The 17,891-nt window shown below is 28.8% G+C and overlaps 1 protein-coding gene across 3 annotated transcripts in view; it reads left to right on the top strand.

Annotated features, from left to right (window-relative positions):
• Nucleotides 1-3,191, top strand: part of LOC126734437 (transcription factor collier) — a 154,552-nt gene extending 151,361 nt beyond the window's left edge. For 2 of the 3 annotated variants that reach the window (XM_050438077.1, XM_050438076.1), the window contains exons 15-16: nt 1,697-1,879; nt 1,942-3,191. In XM_050438077.1, coding sequence (XP_050294034.1) covers nt 1,697-1,860 — 164 coding nt within the window. In that variant the 3' untranslated portion in view covers nt 1,861-1,879; nt 1,942-3,191. The remainder of the gene's footprint in view (nt 1-1,696; nt 1,880-1,941) is intronic. The other variant, XM_050438078.1, reaches the window with a different exon arrangement.
• The last annotated feature ends 14,700 nt before the right edge of the window (nt 3,192-17,891 follow it).

The following is a 17,891-nucleotide window of genomic DNA, read 5'->3' as shown; positions in this document are numbered from 1 at the left end:
GTACAATTTAACTGGACACCTATTTTGCCTTTTCTTATAATATGTACAAAAAGCTGGAAAAAAAATATTTAAAAAAAGTTATAATTGACGTAAAAAATGTATAACTGACAAACTTGTCTAAGTACAATTTTAAAATTTTGTACAAAGATTCTCTGGACAATTTGACTGAAAAACTATTTCAGTATTTCAGCTTTTTATAAAATTTGTACAAGAAGCTGGAAAAAAATATATTTTTAAAAACATTATATTTGACGTGAAAAATTTAACAAAATATTCATCACTCACAAATTTAACTAAGTACAACCTTAAAATTTTGCACAAATTTTTCCTAGACAATTTGACTGGACACATATTTTAGCATTTCTCAAAATATAAGCAAGAAGTTGAAAAAAAAAACATTCTGAACAATATTTATTAAAATAAAAATAATTGTACACAATGTTCATAACTTATAACTTTGACTAAGTACAACTTTAAAACTTTGTACAAATATTTTCTGGACAATGTACCTGAATAGTTGTTTCTCAAAATATATGCAAGAAGTCGAGAAAAAGATTATTTTCGAAAAATAATAATTAAAAAAAAAAGAATGGTACAAGATGTCTATAACTCCCAAATTAGACATATTACAACTTAAAAATTTTGTAAAAATATTTTTTTAAAAACTTGAAACTGGACACTTATTTCAGCGTTTCTCAAAATATGTACAAGAAGTTGAAAAATCTTTAAAAAAAATATTAAATAAAAAAAGAGCATTTGTACAAAATGTTGATAACTCTTGACTAGGTACAACTTTGAAATTATGTACAATTATTCTCTGGATAATTTAACTAGATACCTATCTTAGCATTTCTTAGAATATGTAGAAGAAATTGAGAAACAAAATTTTATTTTAAAAATTATAATTTCAGAAAATCCTATCCTCATCAAACCTATTATTAATCACTAATTATATTCGATACCTAAATGTAGATGTTGTCAATACTCTAGACAGTATCTTTACTAATTATTGGTACAAGTTTTCCATGACTTTTTAACAATTTTTATAATTTTTTTTTCGTTTCACATTTACATTTTTCAAAATTCATAAAAAATGCTAATTTTCCATTTTATTCTGTCTGTCTTCACATATTTTGCAAAGAATTTAGTTATAATTCTTAAGCTTATTAAGCAGTATTAGATCTTGAAGTAGTAATTTAATTTAAGACAGTTGCCGATCATGGAGAATCTAGAAGAGTTACTTTTTATTCTATAGCTTCTGCTTTATTTACACATTTTTCATTAAGGCAACAAATTAATCAAATTAAAAGTTATTGGGAAATTGTACTCAATTGACACCACAAGAATTTTCCCATAATAAAACCAACTGTCTGTAGTGTTTCAGCATTTATATTCCTCTTTATAAAACACTTTATTGATTTAACACGATTAACTATAACGATTTTGACAAACAGTATATAGCACAAACAAGAAGTACAATAATTAATGTACAATTTAAAAAACATGCAGGTCATGTGAAATATGGAAGAATTGAAAAGTCAAGTTTGGCTTAAGATTCTAATTCTAAAGAGTGAAACACGCGTCTAGAATAAAATGGAGGGCTAGTGGTAAAACTGTCTTGTGATTTAATACTTGCATGCTTTATTAAAAAAAAAACTGCAATTTTTATTATTTTCCTTTTTTTTTGCTTTTTTAGCGTGCACTGCGGAAACCTATTACACGAAAAGCACAAACGACAAGGAAAAGTCGGCTTTTGCACCCGTACTAAAGGGGGGCGAGAGTCCTCCCCATTATCCCCCCGCACCCGCCCTATTTCATCATCAATCGGTTACGGGGTGGCACCATTTGGCTGTTCAGTAATAAATAAAACCCTTTAAACGTTAGTTTTTCACCCCTAAAAGCTCTATTTTTTTTAATTTAACCGGGAATTCTTCTTTTTAGGAATGTCTTTAGTCTCATCACCATTTGCCCCGATGAACCCTTTTGCCCTACCCACCTGTACCGCCCAGTCGTATGGTTCGGCCGCCCTCGTCGGACCCACGAAATAACCCGAACTGTCAACGTACGCCGCTGCATTTGCGCTTTAGGATTTTTTCTCTTTTTTAATTTTTTCATGTGCAATTCGATAACTGGTTTTTGGACCATTCTGTATATAACTTCGTTTGATTTTTGGGGTTAGGTCGTTTATTATTGATTCGGCTCCGATGAAGCTCAATAAATTGATTCAATATCAAGAAAAATTGAGGTGGAAATCTGTAGTAAATGAAACCCCCTCTGTATATAGGTCGCAAGGTGTCTCAATATAGTTCGGGTTTTTTTAGAGCATAATGAAGGTATTGACGAAGTGAATTTTTATAATTTTAGTAATTGAACTTTATTTGAACGGTTGGGAGATATGAGTAATTGAAAATTTCTGATTTCCCAACAAATTTGGAAGATGGTTTGTGAAAGATAAAGATGAAAAATTAAAATCCTCGCGTTAGTTATATACATAACCTAAAAATCAACAATTTCAAGTGCTTATATCTGAAAAACTATTAAACCAAAATATGGCGTGTGACTTTCTCAGACTTTTCCCTAGATTCTAAAAATAGACAAGTCATTTTATATAAAACAACGAAGCTCTTGATGACCCATATCCTATTGAGAAACCTTGTATTAATTTAAATTTTGTAAAGTAAGTAGACACTATCAATCTGTGATGATATTATACTGACGACTATTAAATCTGATTATACCGGGTGACCTATTATTCACCTTGTATAATCGATTATTGGAAGCATCTTGAGCTTGCATTTTATGAATATACCTAAAAATCTTGTATGCACAAACCTTTAGACATATCTAAATAAAAAACGAAATTCAAATATTTAAATACAAAATTAAAAAGTATACATATCGCTTAAAGCTGGGATTCTAAACTTAGATGTAAGCTTTGTATAAAAAGGTGTATAAAAGTTGTATTATAAAGGGGTATAAGTAGACGTTAAGGTTTTAAACAACGATAAGTTTTAAACATATTTTGTAAAGGTATCATATCATACGTGTAGAAACGGTTTTAAAAAAATAATAATTTTTTTTCTCCACAAGGTATACGAAAAAAAAATTATCTAAAAGCACATATAATTACAATATTAAATAATATTCTATTTATCATATTTTTGTCATATCTCTTATCGGTAAAATTTAAATGCGACTATTGTATATATGTAATTCTAATAAACCTATATAAGTTTGTGTTTTTTTGTTGTTATTTTTCTTCATATTTTAGTTACTTTGTATAAATATTTTTTTATTTATTTATTTTGTTGTTATCGTATGTTTGTTTGGTCAAAAATGTAAAATAAATGATTTTTATGAGGCAAGGTGTTTCTTTTTTTAACCCATATTGAAGGAATATAACTATAATTTTTAATGGATATTAAGGACATTTTAAGAATATCACGTTTTTCTTTTGTTTAATTTCATTGAAAAAAAGCATCTTAATTTTTAGGCAAAATATATTTTTTTTAATACATGTGTATTAAAGCAAATAAAAAATTGAAAATTAAATAAGTTCATAATTTATACATTTAAAATAAAATTTTTCGTGCTTCAATTATGTCTTGATATTTTTAATATTCAGAATATAAATAAATAAAATTTTACAAGCCAACGGTTTTGTTTTTATAAAATTTTATATAAAAAAATTATAATATTAGGAAAATGTCAACACGTATTTTTTTAATATTCCAGACCCTCGATGTCAATTTATTCAACGGAAATAGATATAGCAAAAATATAACAGAAATATACCTTCAGAATATTTATTTATTATATTTATTGCTATCAGTATTGCTACAGAAAAAAAAAAACATTAAAATACAATCCTTGTAGATAAAATAGACGTAAAACAATGCATACATCTGAAATATTCTATAAAATTATATATCAACACAATATAATATAAACAATCATTAATTGTTAATATATAATTTTTTATCGTCAATTATAAATGATCATTAAACCTCTCTACGATTTTCTCCCTGTAATTATACAATGCTCTTTTTAATAACATAACTACATAAGTAAGTGACATCAATATTAATAGCAGACACTGACAAAATCCCAGTTAACCCCCTTAATATAACTATAGAGTCTGAAAAGGCTCTCCTGGTCTATAAATGGACCTTTTAGCATCTTTCTTGACCTCACAGCTGATGCATCTGTATACAGTTACTGAGTTGATAATAGCATCAGGTAGATACCAATTTTTACTAAAGAAGAAAGTCCTATGTATACTAAAAATACCCGAAACTGCAAGAATTCCTTAAACAAATTGACTTAAATTAATTTTACTATATGAAAAAGTCCTATCGGTACATGACTTATTTTTTAGCAAAGTAACTGATATCTTAATTTGTGTGACATGACTTCAAAGAAATTAAAAAAAAAATCATTCAAGGTGTTCAAAGTTACTGATATTTATTCCAAATTAAGTTACAAAAAAAAAATTAGGTTAGTATCAGTTAATGTCTTTAAGTAATATTTAACATGACATGTTTCGCCTTAAGGGCATCATCAGACTAGACGAAACACAAAATTTGCCTTTTTTTTGACTATATAAAAATTTATTGACCAATTAAATATAATGGCCAAAAATCATGTTCTAAGGGCAACAATAGTCATAGAATCATTTATTTTTTTAATGAGGGTTGAATTCTAATTTACAAAGAAGAAACATCCAAAAATCATGTTCTAATGGCAAGGGTATGCCTGGAATAAATAATTTCCTTATTCCAGGCAATTGGCGTTTGAATTCTACTTTATAGGAAAGAAATGTTTAGGAATCATGATGCCTGGAATAAATAATTTTTTTGTTCAAAAAGTAATTTTAAATCTTATTCCAGGCACTTGAAGCCAATTAATTACGCCTTTTGAATGTTGTGTTGGTCTGATGATGCCCTTGAGGCGAAACATGTTATCGTAAGTGTTATATTAAAGACAATAACTGATAATGTAGATTTATAGTGTGATTTTGACCTGGAAGATTTGGTTGGACAATTGTTCTACTCGAAATAAAAATTAGTCGCTATTACTTTTATTTTAATATAACAAATATGCAGAGTTGGGAGACATTAATTAATACAGTTTTGATAGAAGAGAGTGACTATAAGTGCTTGAGATGTCAAGCTAAGAATATTTGTGGTAAACAATATAATATAGTAAATAATCTGTACCTTCTTTATAAAAGGGCATTTTTTAGCCAATTAATGATAAAGAAATTTACCAAAAAAAGAAACTCTCTTCCAGTAATACGAAAATTTAAAAAATCCTCTAGGTCAGCAACACAGAAAGTGAGGATATTTATTTATTTTGTTTTTATTGTATGTTTGTTAGGTCAAAAATGTAAAATAAATGATTTTTATGAGGCAAGGTAATTCTTTTTTTAACTCATATTGAAGGAATGTAATTATAATTTATAATGAATATTAAGGAGATTTTAAGAATATCATGCTTTTTTTTAATTTAATTTATCTTAAAAAAAGGATCTTAATTTTTAGGCAAAATATATATTTTTTTAATACATATGTATCAAAACAAATAAAAAATTGAAAATTAAATAAGTTCATAATTTATACATTTAAAATTTAAGTTTTCGTACTTCAATTATGTCTTGATATTTTAATATTCAGAATATAAATAAATAAAATTTTACAAGCCAACGGTTTTGTTTTTATAAATTTTATATAAAAAAATTATAATATTAGGAAAATGTCGACACGTTATTTTTTATTATTTCAGACCCTCGATGTCAATTTAGTCAAGGGAAATAGGTATACTAAAAATATAACAGAAATATACCTTCAGAATATTTATTTATTGCTATCAGTACACTAAAGTGTTTATGCAACTTACAGAAAAAAAAGAAACAATAAAATACAATTATTGTGGATAAAATAGACGTAAAACAATGCATACATCTTAAATATTCTATAAAATTACATATCAACACAATATAATATAAACAATCATTAATTGTTAATATATAATTTTTTATCGTCAATTATAAATGATCATTAAACCTCTCTACGATTTTCTCCCTGTAATTATACAATGCTCTTTTTAATGACATAATTGCATGAGTAAGTTTGTCCATAAACTTCTGACACCTGACATCAATATTAATGATACAAATGATGCATCTGTATACAGTTACTAACTGAATTGATAATTGCATCAGGTAGATACCAATTATTACTAAATAAGACAGTCCTATGTATACTAAAAATACCCGAAATAGTTATTTTGGCCTAACTGCAAGGATTCCTAAAACAAATTCTCTTAAATTGATTTTACTATATGAATAAGTCCTATAGGACAAATTTGTGTGGCACAAAAATTATCCAAGTTTCTCAGAGTTACTGATTTTTATTTCAAGTTAAGTTAAAAAAAAATGAAAGTATCAGTGAAAAAGTAATATTTAACATGACATGTTTCGCCTTAAGGGCATCATCAGACTAGACGAAACACAAAATTTGCCTTTTTTTTCACTATATAAAAATTTATTGACCAATTAAATATAATGGCCAGAAATCATGTTCTAAAGGCAACAATAGTCATAGAATCAATTATTTTTTTATTCCAGGCAATTGAGGCTTGAATTCCTATTTATGAGGAAGAAACATCCAGAAATCATGTTTTAATGGCAAGAGTATGCCTGGAATAAATAATTTCCTTATTCCAGGCAATTGGCGTTTGAATTCTACTTTATAGGAAAGAAATGTTTAGGAATCATGATGCCTGGAATAAATAATTTTTTTGTTCAAAAAGTAATTTTAAATCTTATTCCAGGCACTTGAAGCCAATTAATTACGCCTTTTGAATGTTTTGTTGGTCTGATGATGCCCTTGAGGCGAAACATGTTATCGTAAGTGTTATATTAAAGACAATAACTGATAATGTAGATTTATAGTGTGATTTTGAAAAATTTGGTTGGACAATTGTTTTACTTGAAATAAAAATTAGTCGCTACTACCTTTATTTTAATATAACAAATATGCAGAGTTAAGAGACATTAATTAATCCAGTTTTGATTGAAGAGAGTGACTATAAGTCCTTGAGATGTCAAGCTAAGAATATTTGTGGTAAACAATATAATATAGTAAATAATCTGTACCTACTTTTAAAAAGACCAATTAATGATAAAGAAATTTACCAAAAAAAAAAGAAACCCTCTTCCAGTAATACGAAAATTTAAAAAATCCTCTAGGTCAGCAACACAGAAAGTTTTTTAACCCATATTGAAGGAATATAATTATAATTTATAATGGATATTAAGGACATTTTAAGAATATCACGTTTTTCTTTTGCTTAATTTAACTTAAAAAAAGTACCTTAATTTTTAGGTAAAATTTGTGTTTTTTAATACCTATGTATCAAAACAAATAAATAAATTCATAATTAAGCTCTTTTACATTTACAATTCAATTTTTCGTATTCAGAATATAAACAAATAAAATCTTATAAGTAACCGTTTTTTTTAATAAAATTATATAGTAAAAAATTCGATATATAAAAAAATAACAATAATAGGAAAATACGTATTTTTTTTAAATTCCAGACCCTCGATGTCAATTTAGTCAAGGGAAATAGATGTACCAAAAATATAACTGAAATATACCTTTAGAATATTTATTGGTGTGAATATTTATTAAAGTGATTATAATCCTATTAACTATTAGAGTGAACTAATAATAGTCCACGCCTCATGGTATTAATTATGTACTTCCTAGTCTTTCTATAATTCTCAACTGTTGCGGCCAGTCATCTTGCAGAAAACCTTTTCTCCATCAATTGGATCCTGTAAAGTGGAAATCATATTTACCAATTACTCTTAAAAAATAGCAAAAAATAATATGTCAGAAAAAAATTATAATAATAAACATCAAGAAAAAAATTAAATAAGAAAATCAAGAAACAATAGCAAACTAGGATGAAAACGCTTAATAAAACATTAAACAATGATCGTAAGAGAATACTTTTCATGTTGTTGCTTGTGAATGAGAGAACATTGACAAGTACTGAAAAAGGAATAAATTTAAATAATAAGAAAATAGGTTTTTTTAGGTGAGAACTCAGTCTAAAGTCCAAAATCTCAATGAGGGATTCTTATCTAAAACGTATGCAGAAAAATATTTTTTATATATTTTTGTCAATTTAAACAAATTAAAGTGGTGACTAAGAAGTTTGATCTTCATGGTGCCATTCAGGTAAATAAAAAATCTTCCTTGACAGATCATCATCTTCTTTTCATGTAATCCAGTGCTCTTTTAGTAGCAACTGAATTTGCTAATGAGTCTTGGAGGATCTTTAGTTCATGAACTTTCACACTCTTTTGAAAGAATAGTACTGGATTGTATTTCTGGACCATAGTCTTGATGAAATGGCTATAATCCAGTTTGCAGAAGGCTGAAATGAAAACGAACATGGCGAAGATGATCATTTAAGCGACGACGAAGAAGAGGACAATAATACAGTAAATAAAAAATTCTAAAACAAAATGCTGAAGAGTAGAAGTTTCACAACTATACTTTCTTGTTAATTCTAAAGATTGTTTAAATTTGACCGTAACATCTTTATGGAAAAATAGAGACGTAACCATTTTACCACCAAGTTGAATTATTATTTATATCCTCTTGTAGTTTAAATTGTCCTGACTACTTTCGAGTATAAAAAGAGTTAATAAACGTAATTAATGTATACGGTTAATTTTTTCCATATAATTCAGCAACAATTGTTCTCGTATAAAATCAAAAAAAGTGCATACAATTATAATAAAATTAATGATTTCTCAATATACTACTATTCACCAGATAGAATAACTTACCTTATTTAGGACCGCATAACACATGTTTAATTTTTTTACACTGTATTTATTACAATTTAAAATTCGCGCCAATATTCAGACTTCAGGTGGCCTCCTAGCGGCGAGTGCGAAGTTTCTACGTTTGCCCTGAGATGTCGCTAGTTCTCCTGCCGGTCATTCTATCGAGATGATTATATATGTATATTTGGTTTCTTCCTATTTATTGCGACCTACACATATTTGGAATATGAGTTTTATTTGTTAAATAAAATAATGTTTATTGAAATAAAGGTTGGAAATAAATATGGTGTTACACTTTTATTATTTGATAAAACAGAAGTTATAAAGATAATAATAATTTTTTTCTAGTATGTTGTAGAATATCCCTTAGTGCCTAAGACTTCCTGGCATTTTCTGGGCATAGAGTCAATAAATTTTTTGAAAAAAATCCAATATTTAATGAGATTTAAATCTGGGGATTGAGATGGCCATTCAATTACAGTTATATTTTCTGGTGAAACCAGTATTTTACTACCTTGGAATAATGTTCCAGATCATTGTCCAGTTGAAAAATCCATAACAATATCTAGTATTCCTTTGTCTTGAAAGCAGTCCATTTTGACAATAGGAAATTGGTACTTTACATTTGTTACGTATTTCCTACCATCAGATCCAAACAGTGAAAATTGACTTCATTACTCGACAGAACAGTTTCCTATTTTCCTTAAGAAGTAATTTAATTATTCTGAGATTTCACTTGTAAGTTGTCTATGATCAAGCTTAGAGATCCTTAAAACAGTTTTGCCTAGTCGAGAAGTAGTCTTACAAGGTCCCGGACTAAGGTCCATTCCGTACATCACCTCGACCATAATTTTCTTGTATTATTTTCGTTACTGTACTTTTATAAATATTTAGATTTAGAGATTTTGCAATTAACGACCCTGTTCTTCCTAATACACTTTATTTTCAAACATTTACGAAAAAAGCTTATTAAATATTTGGTAGGTCTCAAGAACCTTGCAGCAAACGTCAACGTCAAAAAATAAAGACAATACATAAAGCCTATTTTGTCTTATACAATTGAATGCATTTGTCCAAATTTAGCCCCAAAAAAATCAATCGATCCCTTTTTTTTTTATTAATACCATCCCCCATTATTCCAAATTGAAACTGACACTGACTTCTCAAGAACCTTGCAGCAAATGTCAACGTCAAAAAATAAAGACAATACATAAGGCCTATTTTGTCTTATACAATTGAATGCATTTGTCCAAATTTAGCCCCAAAAAAATCAATCGATCCCTTTTTTTTATATTAATACCATCCCCTATTATTCCAAATTGAAACTGACACTGACTGACTTGTAACAAGCAGTAGCATTACACCATTAGGCCTATATATATACCCCCGGGGTGGCAGGGAGGCAAGGGGCTGGGCAGTGCGGAAAAAGGGCTACTTAAGGCCCTGTTCAATATACAGTCCAAAGTGACAGATGGTATATTTTAGTATAACGTCAGAGGGAGCGTTGTCGTAATTTTATGTTACGGTGAGCTTTGACCGCAGAAGCAAACTCAGGGTATTTTTCTTTCAATTTCTTATCGAGATTCCTAGTTGATTAATAGATACCTATATTACAGGCACTAACATTAAACAATTACCTTAATTTTTTAAGCGCTTTTACGATCATTTAGGTTATGTACAAATTTCTTGTTGTTGACAGTTGACAGGCGATTTTCAAACGATATAAGTTGTGGTGCAATTAGGGACAATTTAAAAGCATTATGTGGGAAAATTGTTAAAGTCAAATCTATTCAGTTGATAATTAACAAGGAGCGAAGAGGAAGTATCAAGGGAATAGGAGATAATTAAAGGGAGACAATAGAAGACATATTAAACTAAGTAACCTTGTACTTTCCTAATATTTACAATACAAGCATTTTTTTAAATTTGTATCTCTTTCTAATTGAGATTGTGTCAAACACTAACCTCTTCACTCACGAATACAACAAACAACTGGATACAACTGATGAGCATGATTAAGGAATCAACATAATTCTGACAACTATGACAGATAAAATATTAAACAGTGCATTTTCCCATAAGTAGAAAACAAACAACATCTAATAATAGTTCTAATCCAATTTAATATAAAACCACTCGAATGGGCGCACACCCAGATTACAAGTGAAGGGATGATCTCACGTTAAAATGACACAAAAAAAATCTGACGTGACATGACAGTAATCGAAGAACCCTTCGAGTGTTTCCGTCGATTGCCGAGACACGTGACTCGGCACGTGTCGTTATCTCTCTTACTAATTCGTATTGGCTACTTAGTGGAAAAGCAATTTGGGGGAGTTTTATGACACTTTAATCTTTACATCATCCGCTTTAAAATATTTAAGACTTTTCAGTTCTTACGCATTTTTTTGTCTAATAACATTCATTCACTTTAAAAGACACTAAAGGTAAATAAAACTGTTTTTTTTCAATCTGAGTGCTCGTTCAGATTTAAATAAACCCACCCTTTTTCGGAGGGTGAGATTATCCCAAATCTAATTACGCAATCGGCGTGATACAAATCCGATTTAAGTTTGTATTTTTAAGTGCTCTTCATACGTATTGAATGACATACAACCAGGGAGTATGTTTGTTGGTGCTGGTATATTTGGATTGGGGCGTGGGAAAGTCCATCTATGAATTATTTAAATAAGCAATTTGAAAGCACAAAGGTCGATTCATAAAACATATTTAATAGGGAAAAGTATAACCTTAAAAAACTGACACATCGAACACCACTAATCTCACAAATTTATGATATAGGCCTTAGGTAGACTTAGGTTAAGAGTAATATGAAATATTGTTAGCTCATCTTTTATCTGTCATAAATGTCAAATTGAGGCTAGACTTTTTACTTTGGGCAATGGAAGTATATTAGCTAGTTTTTAACTGATCGGAAATATATTTGATGTAATGCATGAATTTATCAAATGAGTAATATGCGGTATTATAAATGGACAACAGAGCAATATAAGCGTAAAGTTTAAATTATCAGGACCAATTGCTTTTGACTTAAGTTTTCCTAAAATTTTTATGACGGTATTTTGTGACTGAAGCCCTGTATCGATGGTAATTGGTAATTAATATTAGAAAAATGTGAATTTGCGTCATTCAAGTTTTCCAATTCGATCAAGTTCGCTATCGAATTCTTAATAAGCTATACCTATAGGAATATGAGTCTTAAAAGCAATATTCCTCAAAAACTTGTGACATAACATAGAAGAAAATTGATTTTTTATTCTAGGAGTCTAATGTAATAACTAGATTCTTCACATTAGTGTTAACTTCCAAAGGGGTTTCTTCAATAACACTTCGACTATTAATCATAGAATGATATTTCTCAATATTTAGGTCTATACAGTTAATTTTATACTATGCGACAAACCGGTCGAGATCACGCTGCACTTTAGGGCAGTCACTAAGATTTAAAGCTTTGCGATAGAACTTGAGGTCATCAGTAAACAATAGAAATATATGAAGATTTTAAATAACTAGCAATGTCATTAATATAGAGTAAAATGGAGAGACCTTAAGTGGGACTATTAGGGAATATAACTGACATCTCATTAGAGTTTTAATTGCATACCCTTACATTTACTTACTATTAGTTAAGTTAGTATCTTTCAAACAAATTGTGTAAGAATCCACTAAAGCCAAACTGAAATATTTTATTTAATAAATGAGCATTATTTACACGATCAAAAGCTTTTAAGAAATCAGCATACACTGCGTGTACCTCGCTCTTCAGAAACTTGTGTAGCAAAATAAACAAAATTGAGTAGAGATTATGTATATAAGCTTACAGAAAGCATCTTGTTTAATTCGTCAAGGAACGTTTACTTTGTTACTGATCTTTTATACTAATTTTAATACTACCCCTGATCCCAATTAAGGTTTCGGATAATCCTTAAATCTTTAACTTCTTCTCTTAAGATATCAGGTCTGGAGTCTGTCACTTCTGTGAACTTCTTTCAAGTTAATTTAATATCTTCTCAATACACTACATCAATTACGACTTTTCCCATATTTTTTTTTGAGCTAGCGTCGTTTACTTTCCTTTGTATGTAAATTGCACTCATCTGCTTTGCAAAACTTCTATCTTTTGGCATTTCTTATTAAATTATCTTATTAAATAATTCTTATTAAATTAAATAATTTCTTATTAAATTATCTTATATAATTATTATTTTTCCTGAAAAAATCCTTATTGCTTTAATATACATATATATTAATTTGATTAAGACTTTATTAATGAGAGTATGTATACCCTAGATATTTTAAATTATTAATTTGGACTGTGTTATACATGTTTGTACATTATGGTGTTGGTACTTATGTAAACTTTAAATATATTAAATTGGGCGGTTGTCAATAAAAACACATACATACTTACATAATATGTTGAGTTTTTTGTTTTACTTATTTCAATTAATTCTAAATGTTTACAAATCATGTTTTTTTTTGTTTTTAGAGTTTTTTTGTTATTTTGGGAATTTTTTCAAAAATATTTTTTTTGTTATTTTTTTCTCTAGGGGTATGGAGCGCGCAAAATTGGGGCTAACTAAGCATAATAGAGAGTCAGGGAAAATGTGGTGGTATGTTTGGGAATATGGCTGATCACTTGTCTGCTCAACATCGAGAAAATGTATATAATTATGTGTCAAATGATAACTATCTTACAGACTTGCAGGGTTTTTTGGTGGATCATCTTAATGTGAGATCGATAAATACAGGATTTGACGAGTTCCAAAATTATATGTCAGAATATAAATTTGATATACTGGGTTTAACTAAAACATGGTTAAATCCAGGTATACCTAATAACTTGTATAATATTCCTGGATACAGATTTGTTAGGCAAGATAGGGCTCAAAGGGGAGGCGGGGTAGCACTGTATATTAATAAAAACATAAGTTTTGCGCTAGTTGATCTAAATCAAGTTTTATTTGAATATATAGCTATAAAATTTATAATTAAAAACAAAAACCATATTTTTATCAATATTTATAAAGCACCCACAGTGAGCAATTCTTTATTTCTTGATCAATTTGAGGATATGTTAGGTAACTTATCTGTCAACTATGACAATATTATTATAGTGGGTGACTTTAATATAAACCTCTTAAGTAACTCTACCTACCCCAACAAGCTTAGGCAGTTATTACAAATATTTCAATGTACTCAGCACATTCAGGAACCTACTAGATTTGACTTTACACATCAGACACATAGCCTCATTGATTTTATAATCACAGGTCAAAATATTAATTGTACAAAATCTGGATCCCTGGCTATTTTTCAAAGTATCGAAACTATTACTTTTAGAGATTACAATAGCATTAACATTGACACATTTTTAAACCAAGGGAAGTTAATATCTTGGGATCGATTGTATAGGGCTAACGATGTAAATGAAGAAGTTTCCATTTTAAATTCCACTTTAATACAAATAATAAATGAACATGCTTCCTTAAAAACTAAAAAAATTGTTGAAAAGTGTTACTTACCCTGGATAACAGATAATGTTAAAAAGTTAATAAAATTAAGAGATAATGCCCACAGAAAATTTTTAAGAACAAAATTAGATCAACATTTACAGTATTACAGACAGCTTCGAAACTTCACAAAACATGCAATTGCTAGGGAAAAAATTTCATTTTTTAATACTTTTGCGAAGAGTAATGGAAGGGCTTTTTGGAGTACAGCAAAAAAACTTCATCTTACATCTAAAAATAATCAAATAGACATTCCGGAAACTCTTAATAACGCCACTCATATACATGATTTTTTTTTAGAAACAGATAATGAGCCTAATACAGTACCAAATCATCTCATTGACTTTTATAAAAACAACAAACTAATTACTCATATTAATTTAAAATTCAAATTAATTACCCATGAAAATTTGTTTAAAATTATTTCTAAAATAAAATCTAATGCTGTTGGCGAGGACCTTTTATCAATAAGGGATATAAAATTGTGTCTACCCTTTTGTGCGAATGCTATTGTAAATGTTATTAATTCTTGCATATTAACTTCAACTTATCCAACAATCTGGAAAACTGCAAAAATTTTACCACTACCTAAAACTAACGATCCAAAAACCCTTAAAGATATAAGACCAATTAGTACACTTTCTGCTATGTCAAAAATATTTGAAAAGCATATCTACTCACAAATTGAGTCATTCATAGAACAGCAAAATATAGTCCCAACTTGGCAATCTGGTTTTAGAAAGAATTTTAGCACAACATTAGCATTAACTAATATCCTCAATGATATAAGAGAAAATCAAGAACAAACAAATAGTACTTGCATGACACTTTTAGATATTAGTAAAGCTTTCGATACGGTACATCTTGAACTGTTATTAGCAAAATTAAAGTATTATGGATTCTCTACAGATGCACTAAATTTGTTACAAAATATTTTAACCTTTAGGTATAGTTACGTAAGTACAAAAAAAGACTCTACAATAATAAAGTCGGATCTCAAACTTGTCAAAAAGGGAGTACCTCAAGGATCCGTCCTTTCTCCTCTGTTATTTGCCATTTATGTAGCAGATATGTACAGGAGTGTTAAATTTTGTAAATTCAATCAATTTGCCGATGACACCCAACTTACCATACCTGTAGTGAAGAGTAATGTGATAGAGCTAAAGAAAAACTTACTAATGACTTAGACCAATTATTCTTATATTCAAAGAACCATAATTTAAAATTAAACGCAAATAAATCTAAGATTCTTATAATAAACAAAGATAAACAACTTCGTGAACAAATTGAACAAATATTTCAGGTATCTTTAAATAATAATACTATACCAGTCGTTCAAAATGCAAAAAATTTGGGGGTTATTTTTGACACAGACCTATCTTTTTAGCAACACATAAATAGTAAACTTTCCACCGCATATTTAAGACTTAAAAATATTAATTATATTAAAAAGTATCTACCTCAAAAACAAAAATATTTTTTATGTAATTCTCTGGTTCTGTCCCTGTTTGACTATTGTGATGTTGTCTATGGTGACTCGCTATCATTGGTAACTAAAAGGTCCATTCAAAAGATGCAAAACTGGTGTATGAGGTTATCATATAATATATCTTATAGAGAGCAGATTACGCCCTATCTAAATGAATTTAAAATTTTAAATATGGCCGACAGACGAAAACAACATTTTTACTGTTTCATACACAGAGTAATAAGTACGGGCAAACCCCCCTACCTTTTAGAAAAATTTAAACTGCTTCCAAAAACTACTTTAGGGCTACAGCGTACCGCCAATGACCAAAGCTATATTGTACCCCACCATAGAACTTCATGCTATGAAAAAAGCTTTGCATACACTGCTGTTAAAATGTGGAATAGCTTGACACAAGTCCTTAAGAATTCAAAATTTTTGTTTTTTAAAAATTCAATAAATAAGATCCTATTGGAAGAACAGACTAGGTTATAAGTTTTAAAAGTCACATAAATAAATTTAAGTACTTAAATAAGATCAATATTATAATAATTTCGATGTTGAGATTTTTTTTTTTGATTTTTGATTTTTTTATTTCGTATTGTTTCTAATATTCTGCCACGCCCTGACTTATCCCTAAAATCAAAAACTGTCATCAAAACTCGTTTTCCTTCTGCGCGCTCCCATTCTCTTCAGAACTCTTATTTTTAATTTGTCTTTTGTTTTTTTTTGGGAATTATTTTATTAAGTAGTTTTTTATTTATTTCTATTTGCATACTTTATATGTACTATTTTTTTTTAATTTATTTTTTGTATTTATTATAGTAGCTATTTATTAGGTTAAGGCTCCTTTCGCAGGCGTCCGCTCAGCGGTCACTGTTACCGGTTTTGTAATCGTGAATTGGTCCTTTTTTGTCAACTGTATATATTATGTGTAACTAAATGATACATGTATTTTTTTACTTTTGGCAAAATAAACAATTTTGAATTTGAATTTGAATTTGAAATTGAATTATCTTTGTTTGATCTCTGTCTTAAATGCTTCTCTGTATGTCTATTTTTATTATATTTTATCCTCAAATAAGAGTCGTCTCATCTATTAAAATCTTTACATAACCTAAATTTGGAACTCACATTAAATATTGAACAGAAATAGATAAAATGCAAATAATCATTATATTCGGAAAATAAAAACCTTTCAGACCGCGGTTACAAGCAATTATAAACAAAATTTCTATATTTCGATACACTTGACGGTCTTGACTAAGATCTACTACTACTACTTGCAGACACTTTAAAATATTCACCCGATTCAGTAAAATCAGATAAGCCACCCTTATTACGTCACTACTTGTCACTTATGACGTTTTCTGACAAATGCGCATCATCCCCCAGATGAGCCGTATCAAATTTCAGCTTTTTAGCTGACTATATGTTTATAATAGAGAGTCTTGGCATTGTATTCACGCGTTAACGGTATTCGTTCGTTAGATAATTCCGAGCACGAATAGATTGATGTATAGAACTTGAATAGCTTAAAAAGGGCTGCTGTTGTTATACTTGATTTTTAATGACTGTTTAATAAAAATGATACTATATAAAATTTAACGGGAAGTGAAGTTGCTAAATCTCTTTACTCTCATAACGTTATCGCTACTTTTAATCAAGTTGACAAGGCGAATGAGCTAGTAATTGAGTTTTTGTCTGGTGGGGGAGCCATCGGGGCTATTTTGGGGTCGCGGAACGACCCTTTCGATTTAAACCGAGAAAAAAAAAACCCCATATGCGCGAAATTCGATCCTGACGAGTAAATAATTTGAAACGTATAAGTTTATGAATAAGATTTGCACATTTTATTAGGCGCATTAGCATTTTAGTACGGATCTGGTGTTTTGGCGGACTATTGTGGCTTTTAAGGGGTTTTTTGTCTTTTTGAAATAATTTAAAAAAATAAAATTTTGATAGAGACAGCTAAATTCATGTGAAGGGAATTAAAAAATTATCATTTTTTTTAACTGCC

The sequence above is a fragment of the Anthonomus grandis genome, chromosome 3, assembly GCF_022605725.1.
Source record: "Anthonomus grandis grandis chromosome 3, icAntGran1.3, whole genome shotgun sequence".
Lineage (NCBI taxonomy): Eukaryota > Metazoa > Arthropoda > Insecta > Coleoptera > Curculionidae > Anthonomus > Anthonomus grandis.
This window is presented reverse-complemented; position numbering and strand designations above follow the sequence as displayed.